The sequence below is a fragment of the Cetorhinus maximus genome, chromosome 9 (assembly GCF_964194155.1).
Source record: "Cetorhinus maximus chromosome 9, sCetMax3.hap1.1, whole genome shotgun sequence".
Lineage (NCBI taxonomy): Eukaryota > Metazoa > Chordata > Chondrichthyes > Lamniformes > Cetorhinidae > Cetorhinus > Cetorhinus maximus.
The window spans coordinates 13,932,910-13,955,376 of record NC_135887.1 but is presented as its reverse complement, the minus strand read 5'-3'; the positions used below and the strand labels follow the sequence as shown (position 1 = coordinate 13,955,376).

At 42.3% G+C, this 22,467-nt stretch overlaps 1 protein-coding gene across 3 annotated transcripts in view; it reads right to left on the bottom strand.

Annotated features, from left to right (window-relative positions):
- Positions 1 to 22,467, bottom strand: part of cluha (CLUH binding protein of NUMT mRNA a) — a 110,209-nt gene that overhangs the window by 10,093 nt on the left and 77,649 nt on the right. For 2 of the 3 annotated variants that reach the window (XM_078548092.1, XM_078548090.1), the window contains exons 11-23: positions 21,965 to 22,188; positions 21,433 to 21,537; positions 19,696 to 19,796; positions 18,757 to 18,909; positions 18,482 to 18,544; positions 15,817 to 16,061; positions 14,752 to 14,836; positions 12,341 to 12,494; positions 9,301 to 9,440; positions 6,724 to 6,804; positions 3,402 to 3,527; positions 989 to 1,110; positions 753 to 846 (exon numbers count right to left, since the gene is read on the bottom strand). In XM_078548092.1, coding sequence (XP_078404218.1) covers positions 753 to 846; positions 989 to 1,110; positions 3,402 to 3,527; positions 6,724 to 6,804; positions 9,301 to 9,440; positions 12,341 to 12,494; positions 14,752 to 14,836; positions 15,817 to 16,061; positions 18,482 to 18,544; positions 18,757 to 18,909; positions 19,696 to 19,796; positions 21,433 to 21,537; positions 21,965 to 22,188 — 1,693 coding nt within the window. The remainder of the gene's footprint in view (positions 1 to 752; positions 847 to 988; positions 1,111 to 3,401; positions 3,528 to 6,723; positions 6,805 to 9,300; positions 9,441 to 12,340; positions 12,495 to 14,751; positions 14,837 to 15,816; positions 16,062 to 18,481; positions 18,545 to 18,756; positions 18,910 to 19,695; positions 19,797 to 21,432; positions 21,538 to 21,964; positions 22,189 to 22,467) is intronic. The other variant, XM_078548091.1, reaches the window with a different exon arrangement.

The window sequence follows — 22,467 nt, the reverse complement described above, 5'->3', positions numbered from 1 at the left end:
CGTGCTGGCAGAGTGATCCAATAATGCAATGGTACTCTTAACAGAAAGCACTGCCGAATTGGGAAGCAACATTCTGTGCTCTGATTCCTCACAGGCAGAATTAAAAAGAAAAGAAAAGTGCTTCTCTCACTGAGTGTCACTGACTGTGGGTGTGCATTTCAGCTACAAAATCAAACCCAATCAGGAACAGACGGCTGCAGACATGAGTTGTATGAGCTTGTTATTTTTTTCCAATTGGATTAGTCACCTCTTCTGGCCTGTTAAACACACTGGGCTAGTTCAGTGTATTGTGACACTAACGCGTAGAAACACCAGTTCGATGTCCTCAGGGCTCCCCCAAGCCCTCAACATTCTCTCTCATTATCAAAAAAGCAGCCTCTAACAAAACCTACAGGTGTCGGGTGACAATATATAATTACAGAGCGCATCACATGGGCCAAAGGACCGATTTATAAAGGGTAAAAGCAAGCTGGTCACAATGAGCCACTCTCAGCCGGCTTGCTAGGGGATGGGTCAGAGAGTAACATTGGGGCAAATGAACTGAACATGTGAAAGGGAAACCCAAATAGCTGGAGAAATTGACTCAAAAATCAGACATAAATCTAACACCGTCTAAAAGTAATGCTATGGAATACCCCCCAACAGTTTGAAATACACTGAACAGAAACTGCAGATGGCATCATTAACACTGAGCCAGACGGTGACAAGGTGCAAATGAGATGTGTAGCTCATGCTGAACGTGCAAGACTGACCTGGTTTTTGTAGATGGTATAACCATCTTTCTCGTGCTGTAGGGCTGATCGAAACTCTGCTTTGCTCTCGTAGACACGCGCTACCAGATGGTGGCTGATGAGCAGGGGGAGGGGAAGGAAGAACACAGATTTTCATTCTTGAAACTACTTTATTTCTTTTGAAATCCCAAAGTGATATTCAAAAATAGAACAAAAAATTAACTACAAAAAAAAAGCACATGACAGTAACTGATTACCTCAGGGCAACTTTTAGGGATTTTGCTCCATGGTATTTTCCATTGATTGCCAGAGCATTCTCCAGGAACCTCAGGGCGAGATCATACTCCATGACACCATGCAATACAAGGCCAATATTACTCTGTAATGAAAGCATAAAGCACTAGCTGAGTACATTAGTTGCACGGGCGGCAGGTTAGAATAAATTGCAAAAAAGGATCGATTTATTTCAAGTATGTTTTAAAGGATGTCGCTGGGTTAAAATCCTGGAACTCCCTTCCTAACAGCACTGTGGGTGTACCGACACCACATGGACTGCAGAGGTTCACCACCACCTTCTCAAGGGCAATTAGGGATTGGATAACAAATGCTGGCCTAGCCAGCGACGCTCACATCCCATGAAAGAACACATAAAAAAATTGCTAGGGATGGGATGCTGGGGAGAAAAATAAAGTATCCTTTCCATGGGTCTGCGGTATCACTTACTGCTGAGCAGAAGAGCTAAAAGGTTTGCATCAGGGCATTATTAATATCCTCGTGACAAAAAGGGATTTGATACAGTAATGTACTGGTTACAGTACTGGATTAGTAACCCAGGGAAAAATCCCACCATGTTATGATGTGAAACAATAAATCTGGTAACTCGTGATTTAGCCCCAGAATGGTTCACTAATATCCTCCTTGCATGTGCTGGCCATAGACCGTTCAGGGTTAATAAATCAAACTCACCTGCATAAGGATAACTGGTCATAGAGCAACAGATCATCTAAGGTAAGCAGGAAACCAACTGGATACTTAAGCAGGGAAAGAAGTGACTGGGGCAATATCGATTATGAGTGATTAATGTATAAGTTTAGTAACTGGTATAATAAATATAGGCAGAAGGATCAATTACCCATGGTATAGAGTGGATATTTAGATAAATAACCTGTCATTTAACTGTTCTGGAAAGGATTTGAAAGCAAGTTAAATCATGAGGTCTTTTTGTGAAATGTACCTTTGAAGTAGGCAAATTGAAGTATATAAGTAAGTATATAAGCAGTATTTACCAGAGTTAGTTGGAGAGCTTGAAAGAGAGAGAGGAACCTGAAACTTCTCTTTTATACTATACAGATTGATCACCTAATGCTGTAGTATTAAAGTCCGTTCCATATACCTCACTATCAAGTGTCCAGTGCTTACTCAAATAGTGTCCTTGTGAACCAGAGAGAAAGGAATCGACTAAAAATTGACTCAAACAGAAGAGAAGTTGCCAAAACAAAAACAGAATTACCTGGAAAAACTCAGCAGGTCTGGCGGCATCGGTGGAGAAGAAAAGAGTCGACGTTTCGAGTCTTCACGACCCTTCAACAGAACCCTTTTCCACCGATGCTGCCAGACCTGCTGAGTTTTTCCAGGTAATTCTGTTTTTGTTTTGGATTTCCAGCATCCGCAGTAGTTTTTTGTTTTTATTATTATAGAGAAGTTGCCATCCTTACTCAACCTGGTCCATGCATTACTGCATTTTAGTCTAGGTGGTTGACTCTTAAATCCCTTGGGGCAATTAATTCGAAAGGCAGTTCCATCTCAATCTTTAGAGATGGACAATCTGCCTATTTTAATCATCCATATCCTGAGAATAAATAATGTGCAAGCAAAGCCAGAACTTTGATGGAACAAAGGGGAATCATTAGGTTCATGCTTAATCAGAATGAGGAAACAGCATGATAAACCCACAGCCAATATTTAGCAAAAAAGAAACTACAGTAGTTTCCAATAACGAACACTGAGACCTTCTGATTTATCCGAAGGCCAAAAGCTCAGTGCTGGACTTGAAAACCAACATCAAGATTAAACAAAAACAAAAATACCTGGACAAACTCAGCAGGTCCGACAGCATCTGCGGAGAGGAATACAGTTAATGTTTCGAGTCTGTATGACTGTTCATCAGAACTAAGAAATATAAGCTGGTTGAGGGGGGTGGGACAGGTAGAGCTGGATAGAGGGCCAGTGATAGGTGGAGGCAAAGAAGAGATTGCCAAAGATGTCATAGACAAAAGGACAAAGGGGTGTTTTGTCCTTTTGTCTATGACATCTTTGGCAATCTCTTTGCCTCCACCTATCACTGGCCCTCTATCCAGCTCTACCTGTACCACCCCCCTCTACCAGCTTATATTTCACCTCATTTCTATATTTCTTAGTTCCGGTGAAGAGTCATACGGACTCGAAACGTTAACTGTATTCCTCTCCGCAGATGCTGTCGGACCTGCTGAGTTTTTCCAGGTATTTTTGTTTTTGTTTCAGGTTTCCAGCATCCGCAGTATTTTGCTTTTATCAAGATTAAACATCTATTTCCAGCCATGTAAGGGGAAGTCTTTCACTCTGCTAATGAGGCATCCTTCAATTTCACATGACCAGTCTTGCTGGTTTCCTTCAGACAGCACAGATACTCACATCCAACAGTGCCATTTCTGGATGATCCTCACCATATACCAACAGCAAGAGATAGCGAGATCGATACAGTAATTTTAAGGCTGTTGAGAGTTGACCATTTGCAAAGCAGTACAGTGCAAGATGCATCTGTAGGGGAGAAGAAGATAAATTGCACTTGATAAACTGCAACGTTTACAACTATCTTAAGACATTTTTATACAAATGGTATGGTGCTAAGAACAGCAGACAGCTGAGCGCTCAACATTCTCCACATGTAGCTTTTTCAGTGGGCTATCAGGGCCCACTGGGGGTGGTTTTGCATTTCCTGTGTCAGCAATCGTCAGGGGCCCATGAATAATTGAGTGCTGGAAAACGCAGAGTTTGGGCCATTTATATGAACAGGTGTTACGCAGGCAGCATGTTTTAAATGTCAACAGAGTGGGACATGACCGACCACCCCCCACCCCCGACCCTGCCCAGAACTTATGCATTGCTACTGTACAAGGTAAACATACCACTTACAGTCAACTTGTATAAAAACAGCCAGAAAACCGAGAGTCCTATTTTCTAAACTAGTGTACCATGACAAGTACTCAACTTGTAGGAAGCAGCTTTTACTGCACAAGTCAATGCCCTCATACCCAGCATCAGGTCATTAAGTCAAAAGCCAAGTGACTACATAGTCCCACTGCTGCTGTTTTACACCTCAATGATGGTAAATGGTTGACAATTCGATAATGGTGTTTTAACCATTTGAGGATTTCATTTGCAAAAATACTTAACACTTGTTTTTTGAAAAAAGGATTAGGGAAGCCTCATTAGATAAGGGGGAACAGAAAAGGTTTAATTTGATTTCTCAACAAAAAAATGAGTCATCAGGGTCTGTATCTCCAGTTTTCTGTATAGTTGAGATTCCCCAAGCGAACTGAGTGAAGACATTTGCCTCCCCATCACCTTCCTCCCCATAAAACGGGAGGAAAACAAATGGAAAAGTTACACAAAAAGTGTATTTGTTAGAATTGTTTCTTGTTCCACAGATGGCTCAATGGGTTTTACACAAAGAGTCACGGAGTCTCATAGACGAGGATGGCCCCAGATTCGATTCTCCGATATTGCTAAGTTAGCCATTGCCACAGCGGAGACACTACGGTTAATCTCGGCTTCTCTGGGCTACCAAGTGAAATGTTACGCAGGAAAATCGAAGGCTATCTAGCAGGCCGTGTGTGTGTCCGATCAGATTTGCCAGTGATGCCCGCTGTCAATAATCAAATAGCTTACTCAGAATCATTAATGGCCTCGTAGGGGAAGTACTGGAGGCTGATTATTATGTGCGGGACTGTGCCCAAGCACAGAGCTAATGATGTCCAGGAGAGGGGGAAATTGGCAAGGTGAAACAGCTTTTTATATTTTGGGGTGTAAAGTTAGGAATATAAGTCTTTGTAAAAGCAGCCATCCAACAAAGGGAAGGGTCGCAGGGGTGGGGGGGGGAGAAAGCAAAATGATGGGAAACCATAATAGGTTTTAAGGCGGCTGCACTATTTCACATGGAAAGCAAATCTATTCATTCTTCAATCAATGAAATCCTGTCACATTCCTTACATCACCCCAGTTTATTTTACTCCAGACTGTACTAAAAGAACAAGACCTTATTTTCTTCTGATATGATTTCTCTTGGAACCCTCTCCCAAACGCAGAAATAAAAATGACAGATTCACGGGTGGATCGATTCCTTGGCAGGTCATTAAAACTGACAAAAATCCCATCATAGCAGCATTTAATAGGCAGCCACTGAGTAATGTGCCCCACATGAGGTCCTCCTTCAATGGGAAGCCTCCCAATGGGCTGATCTACTCCACGCTCAAAATGGAAAGCAGCTCCCACAGAGAAAATGAACAATGAAGAAAAAGGGTGGGATTTTTTTTGGGGGGAAAAGATGCTTTTTTAAAAAAAAATGCAAGACAATAGTCAACAGCAGTTTTCTTTTAAATATAAGATTGCATTAAAAAAAAATGGAAACATATTGAGAATTTTGTGTCCATTGCACGTTCAAATGTTGTCCTTTCCAGTTTGTCACGTTTTTTTGCACCATTTAACTCTTCTCGTCTTTTGTATTTCCTCACCCTAGGGCAACATCGTACTGAATCAGCATTGGAGCCACTCCTAAACCACCATATTTTTGTCTACAGTCTAGTGTCCAATATTACACACGGTATGCCAACTGAGATCTAAGGCATTATATAATCTGCCTCATGAGGCAGAGGTCTAAGGTGTCCCTCACCATAACCTCTTGGCTTTTATATTCCATACCTCTCGCGACAAAATCTATAATTCAGTGGTTTCTCTTGTATTATAACTGGCTGGATAAGGAAATGACAGCAACTTCCATAACAGATAAGGTGGGCGGACAAATCCTGTTGGAATTGTTTTTTTTTGGCTAAGTGAATGGACAGTCCAGGACAAAACATTGCAAGCTCTTTAGCTACAAGCATGCATCTCAAGTCCAGCTGACATGAAGGAATTGGGCCCGATGGAGTTCGTGAATTCAAATGACGGGTGACTTTGAGGGTGAGAGGAGACTGGGGAGCTAAACCTTTGATGGTTGTCCCAGAGATTTAAAAAAAAATATTTGTAATGATTTGTCCTCCTTGATTACACTGCACTGAATGATTAAGCCTGTATCAGGAGGGGATTTTACATTTAAATGTTTAAAAAGAGAGTGTTGTGTCACCTATTGATGATTTCAACCTCTGGGGAACGCCTGCTGTCTTATTTTATTGGCTAACATACTGTTTGGAATGTATTTGGACTTCAGATACTTCCTGGTATAATATAGTTGTCAGTAATTCAACATTGTGAAGACAGGCTGCACTACTGGTGACAAACACTCCTCATTCAACTCGGGTTATTTTGTTGTCACTATAATCACACGCAGCAGCTGATAAAACATTTGGAAGTGATCTATTCAGATAAAACAGGCACAAGAACGATATTTTTAAAAAAAACAATATATGGCTGGAGTACAATATGATCATTTGTAACAGGTGATGGGAGTTACCCTGGTTAGGTATGCTCGCATTCCACCAGCACTAGAATGCTGCAAAGCCTCAGCATAACAAACATGAAATTCCTAAAGTCTCCATGTCATAGTCTACAGCTGCAACATAACCACACTGACCCTTCTTAAACGGAATGATCAATAGTTTATCATGTAATTAAACCTGTAGATGCATCGCACAGATTTAACAGCTTGTTTGGAAGCCATTCTCAACTCCACTGCATCAGTAAAAGAGGTTATACTAATGCATTCACGTGTCCCTTAATTTTTAAAAATGTCATTACTTACATATTCCTGGATTGTGTTAGGGTGATCCACACCTAGTGCTCTTTCACTCATCAGTACTGCTTTCTGCTGGTTGCTCAGGGCCTTCAAAAGAAATAGTGAAAATTATGAACTGCAAATACTATCCATTAAAAAAAAATATATACATGGCAAATTCAGCGAGGATCCACTTTCAAGGTAGAACCTCACTGGGTGAGAGGGCAAGTTGGAGGTTGAGGCCTTAACACGATAGCCTCACTTCTCTGATCCACACTCCTGAACATCCATTGCAGTTGGTGAATAGGTTGGAATTATTACTTAAACCCAAAATAACAGGGCTAGCGGTTTTTGAAAATTTGATTACATTCTCCATAACCACCGATAATAATGCATTTTCTATTTATGGACTTAAATTATTTACTAACACTAGCTTTTCTCCAGGGAGTTGCTCAGCATGATCGCACTACAAACCCCGTTCCTTTGCCACTGATTGTAATTCCCCTTCCCAGCTGATCTCGGGCTGAACAAAACTATTTACAATCTTAAAGACCTGTTTATTGCCGAGTTCAAAACCATTATCCACAGCAACACAAAGACTGCCTATTTCTGCCTCTGACATTAACCATCTTCACCTGTACCTCAGCCTATTTCCAGAATCCTCATCTATATCACCTTCGTATTGAGCTATTCCAATGCTTTCCTGGCCTGCCCTCCTCCAGGCTCTGTAAATTTCAAAACTGTTGCTCATAGCCTATTCCACATGACATCAACTCACCTATTGTCAATTCTTATGACCAACACTGGTGTTCAAGTCCCGAAATGCCTTCAATTTAAAATTCTCATTCTCACATTTAAATCCCTTCATGGCCTCACCTAACCTGATCTAGTCCCTATATTCACCCCCTAAACCTTGCCACCATCCCCTTCGTCTTTAAAGCGCACATTAAAACGCACCTCTTAGATCGAGCTTTTGGTCACCTTTCCAAATATCCCCATCTTTGTCTCAGCATTCACTTTTGCCTTATCACACCTCTGAAGCATGTCAGGACTTTTTTTTATGTTAAAAGTGCTATATAAACAAATATTTTATTTATTCTTTCATTTGATGTGGCATGGCTGGCTAGGCCAGCATTTATTTCCCATCCCCATTTGCCCTTGAGAAGGTGGTGGTGAGCTGCCTTCTTGAACCGCTGCAGTCCATGTGGTGTAGGTACACCCACGGTGCTGTTAGGGAGGGAGTTCCAGGATTTTGACCCAGCGACAGTGAAGGAACGGCAATGTATTTCCAAGTCAGGATGGTGTGTGGCTTGGATGGGGTTGGTGTTCCCATGCATCTGCTGCCCTTGTCCTTCTAGATGGTAGCAGTCACAGTGTTTGCAAGATGCTGTCTAGGAACCTTGGTAAGTTGCTGCAGTATATCTTGTTGATGGTACACACTGATGGAACAGTGCATCAGTGGTGAAGGGGGTGAATGTTTAATGTGGTGGATGGGATGTCAATCAAGCGGGCTGCTTTATCCTGGATGGTGTTGAGCTTCTTGAGTGTTGCTGGAGCTGCACAGGTCCAGGCAAATGGAGAGTATTCCATCGCACTCCTGGCCTGTGCCTTGTAGATGGTGGACAGGCTTTGGGGAGACAAGAGGCGAGTTACTCGCCACAGAATTCTTAGCTTCTGACTTGCGCTTGTAGCCACAGTTTTTATATGGTGGGTCCAGTTCAGTTCCTGGTCAATAGTAACCTCCAAGATGTAGATAGAGGGGAATTCAGCGACAGTAATGTCATTGATCTGACCCATTGAGATCTGATCCTCAAGTTGTCACTGTCAAGCCTGCCATCACACTGACCGGTAAGAAGTAGATAGGATGTAGAAAGATTGGATTTAATCAGTTTTATTCTGCCTATGCCACGGAGGTAGGTGAGGTAAAAAGGAGGCTATTACAGTTTCTTATACTAACCTGGATTCCCAGGTTTAGTCCCACCCTATGTAGCTACTGTGCTTCATATTACCTGAGTACCTCATTGTCTTGGGCTGTTTGTGGGACCAGCACACAGTGAGTTAAAATAGCTTTCTGCTGGACCAGGGATACATGCCATAAGTGGGCCTGAGGCAGCGATGAGGAGCTGATAGAATATGTGAAAATCAGTAATCCGTGTCTTGACGCTCGGAGAAATTGAACTGGTTTCTCTGTTTATGGTAATAAAACGAAGTGGGTGATATAGCCACACAACAGGGTGATTGGAAGCAACCGAGATGAGCTGAAGGCATCTCGCTGTCTCTGTGTTGTTATTCTAATCTCACTTAGATGTATCTTTGATATACTGTGATTTAGTGGTATGGAATGTAAAGATCAAAGGTAGATTTAGTAAGAGGGTTGTGAGTGAACCACTGTACACTGTACTTGTACTGGATTGTAGAGTGTGGAGGGTGATGAACTGGAGAGCACACATTGGTGTGGTGTGATGTCTCATTAGAGTCCTGATTCTGCCATAGTTACAATTAATGCTTGTGTACCACAGCGTTTAAAGCAATGAGACAGAACAGAAGGAAGCAGTCCCAACAACTATGATACAAAACATACGTGAATGACAGTGGAGGCCCTACCTCATTATAATCGCCCATGATGTAATTTAGACGAGCCAGCAGCCTCAGGCAAGCACAGATTTCCACGTGCATTGCTCCATATACATTATTGAAAAGGTTTAAGGCCTCGTTGATGAGCTCACATCCCTCTTTTAAGAACCCTGTAAAACAAATATTTTCACCAAATTACAAGATAAGAAACACATTGGGAAGGATGCGCATAGGCCCATGGGAAATAGGAGTAGGGGTAGGCTATTCGGCCCCATGCGTCTCCTCCACCATTCAACTAGATCATAGCTGATCTTCTACCTCCATGCCATTTTCCCACACTACCCCCACATCTCTCGATGTCTTTCATCTCTAGAAATCCATCAGTCTCAGTCTTGAACGTACTCAATGACTGAGGTCCACAGCCCTCTGGGGTCAAGGATGCCAAAGATTCACCACCCTATGAGTGAAGAAATCCCTCCTCACCTCAGTCCTGAACGGCCTACCTCTTAATCTGAGCGTGTGTCCCATGGTTCTGGACCCGGGGGAGGATATTCGACAAATCCTCCTAAACCACAATGTCCTTTGCGATTGAATCCAGGTCTTCACCCCCACCCTGACCCGATTCAAATGTCACTTCACATGTTGGTCACTCGATCAAGAAATTCCTGATGTCAGTCCCAAATATGCCTCTTGCTCATCACGTCGCCATGCTTGAATTAGTGTTCTGCAGTTACTTTTCCTATACTTCCAAACGTCTACATTTTGAAGGTCCTCTTCTGTTAAGGATAACATTGTCCATCCATTTTCACAACTCAGTCTCTGACATTAGAAATCAAGCCTTTTATAAGTTAAATGGCAAAATTTGCACAGAACAAGTTAAATATGTCAGTTTCCCTCATGTGCGTCAAAATCCATCTCCTCAGCTTTTGAATTAAACTCATTGAACCTATGTGGAAAAGTTCCTAGTCGTTATTGCTTGGATATATTATCTAAACTTCTATAAAAAGAGGCCCGAACAGCGTTACAAGCAATAAATACACAGGAATGAAATAAACCATGTGTGAATTGTGATAATTTAGTATAAATGGTTAAAATCAAGGGCTGGGAAGAAAAGGAGACTTGTGTTAACTCTTTCACCTCCAGCATGGTACGTTAAAGGGGGTAGAGATGACTCTCGGCCATTAGTGTCTATGGACCAATTTATTTGCTATTAAACACCACAGATTTCAACACTTGACCTTGGAAGTCCTGCTTCAATGCAAGCAACTTTTGAACTGCGTTTCACAATGATTGCACAATGGAATTCTTGAATGGAAAAGTCCCCAATCAATTCGACAATAACATGTCATATTTCTCACGTTGCAATGTAATGGCATAATTCTACAACGGAGAGAGCGCTTTTCTCACTCTCTTTTTCCTGGGATTAATCAATTTGGTTCTTATTACGTAAAGGTAGCTTGGTGATGAGATAGGAATAGTGATGGAGACAGCATCAAGTCCCTCCATATAAAAACATAACAGCACCCACCCACTGAGAAGCCAGAGAAACGACCATGCTCCTGCTCGGAGTAGGAATCACAAGATTAACTTCCTCTCTACCTTGTGGAGTGGGATGTTTTGCATCTCTGATCTGCCAAGGCAGAGAGTTTGCCAGATAATTTTAAAAACCTAGTCACCGAGGCACTGCACCAAGGTGACAGCTGGGAAACATAAATGCACAAAAAAACTGATTTATAACCTCCCTCAATTCATAGATTGAGTCTAATGTTTAGGCATCTAGTAGAATATTATTGATCAAGCTGATAATTATTGCAAAACGTTTATTTACTTGCATCACTGTGCTATCTCAGCATTACTGTATTGGGTCTTAGCTTATTACTTCAGTTTTGATTAACAGGCTCATAAATAGAGAACAGTGAACAGTACAAAGACTAAAAGAGCCCTTCCTGCATGAGCTCATGATATTTCCTGTCATGCCCAGTAAAGGCATGTCCTATTCATAACTTTACACACGGATTGAGCTCGTATGAAAGCTTCTGGAACTGTCTTTTACCTATTTAAAATGGGCACTGACGAAGTTAAGGTGGCTCCCTAGAGGTCAGGTGACTTTTTGCTCATTCAACACAGACAACCAAGCTTCCGGAAAGTTCTAACCGAATCACCCTGAGTGGGGGACCCTCCCCTTGAATGGACATATTCAGACAGCATTCCTCTGTGGAAGCCATGCCTGCCATTGTTCGAAGCTTACCCAAAACACTGAGTCAATGGACTCTCGGACTCCATGTCTCCAAGCTTGCAATTTAACAAAAGGAAGCCAACGAGACCAGTTATCCACAATCTAAGTGTGAAAGACCACCAACTATCTCTTATTGTGTAGTGACAGCTTTGGACTTCCAAACCAATCTGGGTTGAACGATTGCAATATTGGTCATATGATCGAAACAGGCTTCAGGTAATGAGTTTTATCTAAAGACTTAAGAGACCAGGGCAGTATGCAGAAAAACATCAAAGAGACAACAATTGCAGAAAAGGCAGTGTCATCTTTGCCTTTTAAGAACCATTAGTCATCCGCCAGTATAAGAACCAGACCCTGAAATTAGCTGCATGTCATCAAGCAGCCAAAGTACTTAGCCTGTGCCAGTTTCAAAGTTTACCTGAAAACCAACCTCCTAGATACTGGACTACAAGAAACTTCGCAACCTGCTGCGAGTCCTTCGCTTTACAAGACCCACACTTCAACTTTAAATCATCAAATCCATTCAAGAAACCACAGGCAAATTGAAATTGCAAATCAGAGACTGAGTTAATTGTAATCTGAAAAAGTGCACCACCTTTATCTGTAGCCAATCTTTCGTTGTGTATCTTTCAGCGCGCGCGTCTGCCATTGCGTTAATTCGGGGTAAGTGGGTGAGAATAAATAACCTTATTTTAAACTCTCAAAAGCTTGCTACTGAATTATTTAACTGGAATACGCACTCCAAGGGTTAGAAATAGCACGTCCTCTTTCCACGCCGCCTGTGATCAGTATGTTTTGTAAGATAGTCCATGACGCTACACTGCGGATACTGACCTTGTTGGACTTTAGCTTGTCCACTTTGGAAGAAATGGAAGGCATCAGATGCTTTGGGATTCACATGTTTGACAACTGGGAAGATGTTGAGGATATCCTCCTCTGTAAAGGTCGGTCGGTGACGACTATCAAAGTTGTACTCCTTCAGCAGGATCTACCAAAATCAAAAGCTTTTGATCAGCGAAATGCAGCAAGCCAGGGTCTAGAAGAATGCTGGAAAAGGTCTTAAAAGTTACACCATCTCTCATTCGTTAGCAAAGTAACGCAAGAAATGCCAGAGAGCACAAAAGACCAAAGCTCGCTCTTTCTTGCACATTAACTCTCCCATCACAATTTCCAGCCTAACAAGCCCCAAGGGTGCTTTGCACATGTCAACTTTTCCATCACTTGAAGTAAACTACCTCTTTTTGATATGTTTTAAGTTCCCTCTGCACCAATTTTCAGCGCTCCAATTTCAATAATTTACCTAATCTGAAATGGATGTCTATTAATACTCCTACACATAATTCCTGCCAATTTCTTCCATTATAGTTTCCTCTATCTGCACTTATAATGGAAACCGTCAATGTAAAAACTTGTTAGGTCGTTATTATACCCTCTCCCCACTTTACCAAGGTGACTGGATTACATTTGCGTGCCCACATCCAACTATTTTGCACCTTCTAACCTTGCTTCACCTGAGGCTAAATTTAATTTAAATTCCCTTATGCAATGCCCTGAAGTTTGACTAGTAACATTTTACATACTTTAATAATATCACCCCTTAACTACATTCTTTCCAGGCCGAATCTTTCCTCACCATTCACCATCTTTATCAGTAGCATTTGCCTCTGTATGTCTCAGTCGTGGCTTAGTTGTTAGCAGTCTAAACGCTGAGTCAGGAAGTTGCAGGTTCAAGACCCGCTCCAGGACAGAGCAAAGCCATCTATGCTGACACTACTGTGCAGCATTGACAGAGTGGGACTCAGTACTGAGGGGGAGAGAGAGTCCTTCGGATGGGACGTTAAACCCAATCAAATGGATGTAAAAGATCCCATGGCACTCTTTCAAAGAAGATTTTTTAGCTTCCAGTCACTCAGTGATCTTAACTTGTACATTTACAGCTTGAAATAATTACAAGCCAGACTCCACTCTCAATTGACACCATCTGTATTGTATGCCCAGTGTCCTGTCCAATATTTACCCCTCAATCAACATCACAAAAATAGATTATCTGGTGATTATTGCATTGCTGTCTGTGGGAGCTTGCTGTTGTCAATTTGGCTTCTGTGTTTCCTACATTACAACAGTGATTACACTTCAAAAAAGTACTTCTTGGGCCGTAAAGCACTTTGGGATGTTCTGTGTTCATGAAAGGTGCTATATAAATGCAATTTTAAAAATAAAATGCCTATATTTTATGTGGCCTAGCAATCAAAACAAGGGCAGATTTGATGGTATTTTCTTTCTTCGAGGTGCTCAGCTCTTGGCGGGACAGAGTTTCGCCATCCTCCCTCTGTGGCTAGGCAGCAACAGTGGCAAGCTATTTAACCACAGAGGAAACAGGGAGACATCACAGGCATACCTGATCTTGATCAACATCCAAAGTCCACACATGTGCACTTGCCTGCGATCCAATAGCGATCAAAAATGGACCGACTCTTTCATCCCCTCCCCAAACATGGGCGTTGGGGCCCCACTGCCACTCTGTTGATAATTCAGCACAGGCCACAAGCTAAACGCAAGGTCATTTTCCTGTCAGGACTGGTACAACCAACTTTCACATTGAGCACTACTGCAGTTACTATTTTAGCCCTGCTATCGGGCCAATGCGCATTCGTTTTGTTCTGCTTCAAGCAACTAAACTAAACAATACCAATGTAATTTGCATGATGAAGCAATTTAAAATTTTTAGCTTATTATTAGTCACTTATTCGTCTTCACTCCTACATTTGCTGGCTGAAATAATTACAAGCCAGACTCCATTCTCAACTGATACCATCCTTAGGCTAAACCTTTGTAAAATTGGTTTGGCCTCCGCTACAGTAATGTGTCCAGTTCTGGGCATCATACTTTAGGGGGGGGATGTCAAAGTCTTGCAGAGAGAGTGCAGTGGAGATTTACTCGAATGATACTAGGGACTTCAATAATGTGCAGTGAAGAGCAGAGCTGGGTTTGTTCTCCTTAGAGCAGAGAAGGTTAAAGGGATATTTCGTAGAGATGTTACAAATTTTGAAGTGTTTTGACAAGAATAAATAAAGGAGAAACTGTTTCTACTGGCAGGTGGGCCGATAACCAGAGGACACAGATCATTATAGGGTAATGTGCAGGAACAGGGGAGTGGGAATAATTGGGTGGCTCTTTCAAAGAGTTGGCACAAGTGCGATGGACAGAATGACCTCTTTCCCTGCCATGTGATCCTATGCTCTTACCTGTATACCGGACTTCACACAGATTTCTCTCAAGAGGCTGATTTTCTGTAGGCCATACTTCTCTACAGCCTGATCCACGCTGTCACTGTACAAAAGAGAAACATAAACATTATACACGGAGTCCAAACATTCATTATGGGCAATAAACCGAGCAGTCACAAGAACTTTGCAGGTCTCTTTACATAGACAGCTAATTCTGAGTATATCGGATCAGATGGATCACTGAACCCTGTGCGATGCCCAATTTACAGGCCCCCGCTCACAGAACATTGCCTACCAGGTGCAAACATGCAAACTGACTTGCTTCTTCAACTCTTCAAAATGCCATTAGGAGGCTCATTAAAAGTGATACGATTTAAAATAACAAGTAGTATTTAATATGTAAAAACAAAATACTTTAAGTCCTAATGAGCAAAAAAAAAAATTTGCTAATTCCTACATTGATGCTAAAGTCTAATTAGACTTGCATACAAGTTACTGAACCGAAATGCTACGCGAGGCTGAAGACTGGAACAACGAGGGCGTAAGGAAGCCTCAGCTACTCTCTCATATCATTGATGGTGGCGTGGGAGTGGGAGTTGCAAAGGAAAACAAAATAAAAATGTTTTCCATGTTGCATAAGAGCTCCCCTGGTTTGGTGAAGAGTTAAGTTGTCCTCTGACATGGGCCTTAAAATTAGCCTCAGACTCCTGAGCTTAGGGAGGGAAAACAAAAAGCCCGAATTTCTGCTCCTGGTCCAGTTAGCCCTGCGTTAAAATTCAGGTTTGTGCAGCTCAGAGTAAGGGCTGCATTAGGCTCGATTGTGAAGCCTCCAGGAGCAACTAGCCTGCCAACTGCACAGGCTGACAAACTTGGGTATGGTGCAGACGGGCTGCCAGCAAATGTGCAACTGTACCCCCAGGACAAAAATCAATGCCTTCAGAAAGAAAGAGTAGCCTAAATATCTAACTGGGAAGTGACATCTTTAGCAATTATACTACAGTGTGAGGTGCCGTAGCCTGGTTATGCAGCTGCTAAATGCAGCTCTGTCTCTCTAACATACACCGCAGTTCCCATTATCTGTACCAGTCTATACTGAAGCTGAAGTAGCTCCTGGTCTCATTGCTGATGTTCTTCCAGAGCTCCTGAGGGGTCGTGCTGGCCCAGGCTGTATTGTCTGTGTTCCCCAGGTGCCGGGGCTTCCTCTTGTTCCTCTTTTTCTTCGAGACAAGCTCATCGGTAGGAAGGTGAGCAATGGGGTTTGGGAAGGAACTGAGGAAGCAGTTGAGGAAATGGCTTATGGCAACAGACAGACCAGAAAGCTCCACTCCCTAAAGCAGGCAGGAAGACAAAAAAGTTGAAAAAAAGTTATTTTTGGGACCTTCCAACGTGGACACTTACAAAATTGATGGGCAGAGGAAAGATCAGCTGGTTCATCAATCAAGCCTGTCCCACGCGATGATGGCCAGGCCATGATGACTAAACATAATGTTTTTGCCTCCCCCCACCGCTCCCCGCTCACCCCCATAGCCATGTAATCTCCTGGGAAAGGCAAATAAACAGAAAGGGGGAAAAGAAACAGCCAATCAGAACAAGAATACTCTGGAAATTTCCTCTCCGACTCCTTTTGCTGATCAAAACCAGGTCAGGGGATCACCTGAACCAAGGGTCAAATCTGCAAAGACTTAAAAGATATTTTCAAAATTTCACACTGCAGCAACAAAAGGACAGCAAAAGTGTATGCACACGACCCTGTTTTGACCTGTGCATCATGGCTGGGCAATTTATATAAAGCCGTATTGCTAGACCGTGCAAGTTAGCGATCAGGAAGGAAGTGTATATTGCTGCCGGGGATGGTGATGACACTAAATGGTGAATCCTGAAGGATTCCAAAGGCAGCTCTGCTGCCTGTGCTATCTTAAGGGCCCTACTTTTTTTTAAAAATCGATTCATTCATTATTCCAGGGAATGTGAGTGGCCCTGGCAAGGTCAACATTTATTGCCCATCTCTAATTACTCTTGATCACCTTCTTGAACCGCTCCGCTGCAGTCCATCGTAGTAGCTTTTGATACAATTGAGTGGTTTGCTAGGCCATTTCAGAGGGCAGCTAAGAGTCAACCACAATGCAGTGGGTCTAGAGTCACATGTAGGCCAGGCCAAGATGGCAGGTGCCCTTACCTAAATGGCATTAGTGAACCAGTGGGTTTTTTTTGGGCAATCTGGTAGTTTCATGATCACCTCTACTGATACTAGCTATTATTGAAAGATGTGCAGAAGAGCAACAAATAAAGGGTTGAATTAAACTTCTTGAAGGAAGCTCTCTTCTTTGGCTGTGTGGACTGCTGAACAATTTCGAGAGGGAGTAAATCAGGAAAAGAGGGAGAAAGGTTTTTTTTTGATTCTTTCATGGGACGTGGACATTGCTGGCTAGGCCAGCATTTTCCTTTTACTGCCCATCCCTAATTGCCCTTGAGAAGGTGGTGGTGAGCCGCCTTCTTGAACCGCTGCAGTCCATGTGTTGTAGGTACACCCATAATGCTGTTTGGGAGGGAGTTCCAGGGTTTTGACCCAGCGACAGTGAAGGAACAGCGATATAGTTCCAAGTTACAATGGTGAGTGGCTTGGAAGGGAACTTGCAGGCGGTGGTGTTCCCATGCATCTGCTGCCCTTGTCCTTCGACGTGATAGAGGTCGCGGATTTGGAAGGTGCTGTAGAAAGATCCTTGATGAGTTGCTGCAGTGCATCTTGTAGATGGTATACACTGCTACCACTGTGCATCAGTGGTGGAGGGAGTGAACATTTAAGGCGGTGGATGGGGTTCCAATCAACCAGGCTGCTTTGTCCTGGATGATGTCGAACTTCTTGAGTGTTGTTGGAGCTGCACTCATCCAGATAAGTGAAGAATATTCCATCACACTCCTGACTTGTGCCTTGTAGATGGTGGACAGGCTTTGGGGAGTCAGGAGGTGAGTTACTCGCTGCCGAATTCCCAGCCTCTGACCTGCTCTTGTAGCCATAGTATTTATATGGCTAGTCCAGTTCAGTTTCTGGTCAGCAATGGTAATGACATTGAATGTCAAGGGAAGATGGTCAGATTCTCTCTTGTTGGAGATGTTCATTGCCTGGTACTTGTGTGGCATGAATGTTACTTGCCACTTATCAGCCCAAGCCTGAATATTGTCCAGGTCTTGCTGCATATGGGCACGGACTGCTTCAGTATCTGAGGAGTTGCGAATGGCGCTGAATATTGTGCAATCATCAGCGAACATCCCCACTTCTGACTTAATGATAGAGGGAAAGTCATTGATGAAGCAGTTGAAGATTGTTGGGCCTAGGACACTACCCTGAGGAACTCCTGCAGTGATGTCCTGATGCCCTATATGGAGCAGTAGTAGTGTTTAAGCCAGAAAGGTATTTGCTATTGAAGAAGGCACTCACATCCAATGCAAGCAGTACTAAAATTAGCTAACACGAGGCCATTCGGCCCACTGTGCCTGTGCTAGCTCTTTCCATGTACCATACACCCATTTCTTAGCCTCTAGCCCTATTTTCAGACAGCACAGGGCTAACGCAGATGCTGTATACATTACATGCCACGCCCAGGAACATAGGAGCGGGAGTAGGCCACCTAGCCCCTTGATTCTGTTTAATGAAATCATGCCTGATCTGTGCCCCAACTCCAGCCCCAGTTTAATGCTCACTTTTACATTTACACTTCCCCCAGGAGAAAATTTATGAACCTGCTCTTACCTGAAGGTATATTTTGAAGATATGTTTAGCGGATCGGGTGATTAATTCAGTCACTCCAAGTTTCTGTAGTGTTTAAATAAAAATTGAGAGCATGTACATTAATAAAAAAATATTGTGCTGTATACCGCTTTGCATGACTACACACAAGATTGTGTTTTCAGATTAGTTTTAATTAACGGTTCCTGGTTAAATAAAAAGTTTATGTCAGCTGTCTTTTAGAGATTACATCAATGGTATGTTATTAATTACTAAAAAAAGAAAACAAAAATACATACGTAAATGTGATCTAACTGCTGCCGAGCAAGACTCTTTGAAACCAACTCTTCTATCTTGGCCAGGTAACGGATGTTAATGCCCCGCTGATGCATGGCTTCTGCCAACGTGGCACCGTCCATCGGAAGCACAGTGTGATCAACACAGTCTTTTATCTAAACAAACAACACGCACGTTCTTCCAGGTCAGGTACACACAGACAATGTTTGCATAAGGTTGAACAATCCAAAAGCCCATGACTGTCTGCAAAAGCCACGGGCAGTTGAGGAAATTCTGAGCTCAGCTGATAGACATTCTGTATATTCAATCACCTCATCATAGACTCAAAAGCAGTTCTAGCCACTCAGCTGACCGAGGGATATTGGGCTAAAAAAAAAAGGGCATCCGTCTAATTTGAATAAATCAGTGTCGTAACAAAGACTGAAAACATTCGTAACCAGCCTGAGTCCAGTCACTTTTGGAAGCCAAATATTTGGCTATTTCAATGAAAAAAAAATTGAGTTGCTCGATGCACAACTATTTTGTTTTTCTCTTTTCCCATTCTCTTCCTTTAACTGAAGCACAAGAGGACAGAGCAGGTCACACATGGCTCTCCAGGACATGCTTCTCGGGGAGACCAGGTTGAGAGTGGCATTGGGCAGCAGGCTGTCTTGTACTTCCTTGGCCAGGAAAGGTGATTCGGGTGGGGAATAAGTTTTAAATTTGTGGAGTAGGAAAGGGAACACACACACATGCATGCACACACGCACAATATCAGTGTCCTTCAACCCATCAAAATGGGGAGAATGAATTTCTCCAACGATTTTCGACACAAATAACAACAGCCTTAATGGGACTGACCTAATCATACGAGGCTGAAGTAAAAGCAAATTAGTCGTGTTGCAATTGGGTTGTGTGTCCGCCCAGCAGAAAATCATAACATAGCAGAGTTCAGTTCTCACCAATGATGGAATCTGGCAGGAAACCAGGAATGCAGCCGCATCTTTCAACAATTGCTTCTGTTTCTGGAGTTCTTCACAATTGGGATCGTGGAAACGAACACCTGTGATAAGCAAATGCCATCATGAGCAAACGTGCTCTGCATTATATGTAAAGCAGACATGGTGTCAGGAACACAAGGCTTAACAACTTATACTCCTATAGCACTCATTACATTAAGCAGCCCCTTTACACGTGGTGGGCAGCAAGTGAGCACCAGGCAGAGGGGAGAAAGGGAGATGACAAAAGCACAGTTAAAAAAAAAACACACCAATTTGCATTGATCACACCTTTAATGTAGAAAACCATGCTTCAAAGAAGAGATAAGAAGCAGGCACCAAGTCTTTGCAAGAGACAACAGATGGTTAAAAGCTTAGTCTGAGATGTTTAGATTAGGCTTTTCGCACAGGGGCTGGGGAGGAACAATTACATCTTCCAAATGTCACAAGTGGTGGGTTTCTTGATATTTCATAGCTCCCAAGTAAACAATTTAAGTATATATTATATTACAGTGCTATGCAATGACAAACTTTTTAAAAAACTCAAGCTGTTTCTTAAGTGGCATTTAGTACTTTTTAATGAAAGTAAGTACATTATTTTGGGTTCTGAAATAGACAAAGCAGACAAATTAGAATAAAGTCAGTCAACACACTCGGAGCTAAAATGTCAGAAACATTTCCTTGAAACATAGGAAAGAGGAGAAGGTCATTCGGCCCCTCGAGCCTGCTCTGTCATTCAATATGATCATGGCTGATCCTCTACCTCAATGGCCGTACTCCCAGATTCTCCCCAGACACCTTTAGAGTTCAGAAATCTATTTCCTTCTTAAATATATTTAGTGACTCGGCCTCCACAGCCGTCTGTGGTAGAGAATTCCATAGGCTCACCACACTCTGAGTGAAGAGATTCCTCCTCATCTCACTCCTAAATGGTCTACCCCGTAACCTGAGACTGTGACCCCTTGTCCTTGACCACCCAGCCAGAGAAAATATCATCCCTGCTTCGAGTCTGTCCATCCCTGTCAGAATTTTATATGTTTCAATGAGATCTCCTCTCATTCTCCTAAACCCCGGTGAAAACAGGTCTAGTTGACCCAATCTCTTCTCACACCAAATGTTGATGCAAAATGTGGACTTCCTTCTTCAGATCAACAAAATTAATGGGCATATTTCAGAGTGTCAACTAAACGTATTTTGTTCCCGTTCCTATTTGCAATCCTTGTGGTAATGGGAAAATGCAATGTATTAAAATATATTAAAACCACGCGATAAGTAAATCCTGTTAGGAAAATCTCACCACACTCAGTTTCCTTGTGGTAGAAACACTGGCTCTTCATCAGCTACTGTCAAAGATCTTGGTTCTTCCAACATATTTTTTTTTAAGAAGTTCTAGCAATGATAATCAATTTTCGCCATTTATATCGAGATAGAAATGGCAGAATTTCAATTGAATCAAAGTTCAATAGCCTCCTAATGAATATTTTCCAACGTTCATGATTCAAATCAAAGCAAGTCCTAGGCCATTTAATTGTAGAAGTTATTGTTCGTGTAATTGACAAAAATATCATATTTTTGCCAAGAGCCCTTGTTAAAACAACATCAGCAATATTAGTGATTTTTTTTGTAGGTGCATGTGTTTTCTCTGAAATCTATAGAAGCACAAAGTCATATTACAAGACGTGTGTTATAACTCTTACGTACCTGGTGAAAATATATCTGGGTTGAAGCGAATATCAAAAGATGTATTGCTAACAGAACCGACCGCTTTGTAGGCATTCAGAATAACCTCCTTACTCTTTGGGTCAACTGTAAATATCAAAGACAAAACAAAGAAACTCCTAAAAGCAATGCACATTAAAAAAATCACAGCAAGTGTTCCACAGAAACGCAATGAAGTAACCCACCTCAAAAAAAAATCGAACATGCATTTCAGAAAATGTCATTAGTAGAAGGTGATGAGCAGAAAATGCAAGTTGGTGTTAATTACATTGTCCCAAGGGTCAACTCTCAGCTTCATCTGAAAGACCTTTTCTTTTTAAATAAAAAGCCAAAGAACATAGCCTTTAGACAGAATGCACGTTGATTTACAGAGAGAAGGCGGTAATTCAGGAATGAAGACATTTCACCCACAGAATTAGTGTTGAAAGCAATCAATGCCATCCTGATTAAAGAACCACCACCACAACTATTAGGAGATCACAGCTGTTCAACAGAACAGCTTCCAATGAAGTACCTGCTTTGTCCTCTGATGCAATGGACTCTGCTAGATCTCTAGCTTGATCTAATCCAGAAAGGTTTTCCTCAGCCTTACCATCTTCAGACACAGTTTTGTTGTTTTGCACAGCCTCGGTTAGACAAGAGCTACCATTCTCGGTCAGAGTGGCACAATCCTTCTCTTGCTTGTTGGCCTTCTGTTGCATCAGCTGCAAGGCAGCCAGCTTCATGAAAACAAGGTACCTGATGGCGGGGGGGAGCGAAAGGGAGTTACTGACAAGAAAAGACTTCATTGATCATTATCAGTGCTAAAGTGGCCAGTGACCATTAAAATAGCTATTCTTTGAATACAAACAGTCTGTTGATAATTAGAAGTTAACATACAACATGGCAATGGAAATGGATTAAGAGTGGGACGTCAGAAGCTGACTCCACAAAGCCACCTAGTGTCTAAAATGCACAACTGTACTGTGACAGTTGACACAGCAAAACTGAATGGGAGATGTTGACAGTACTTTATAA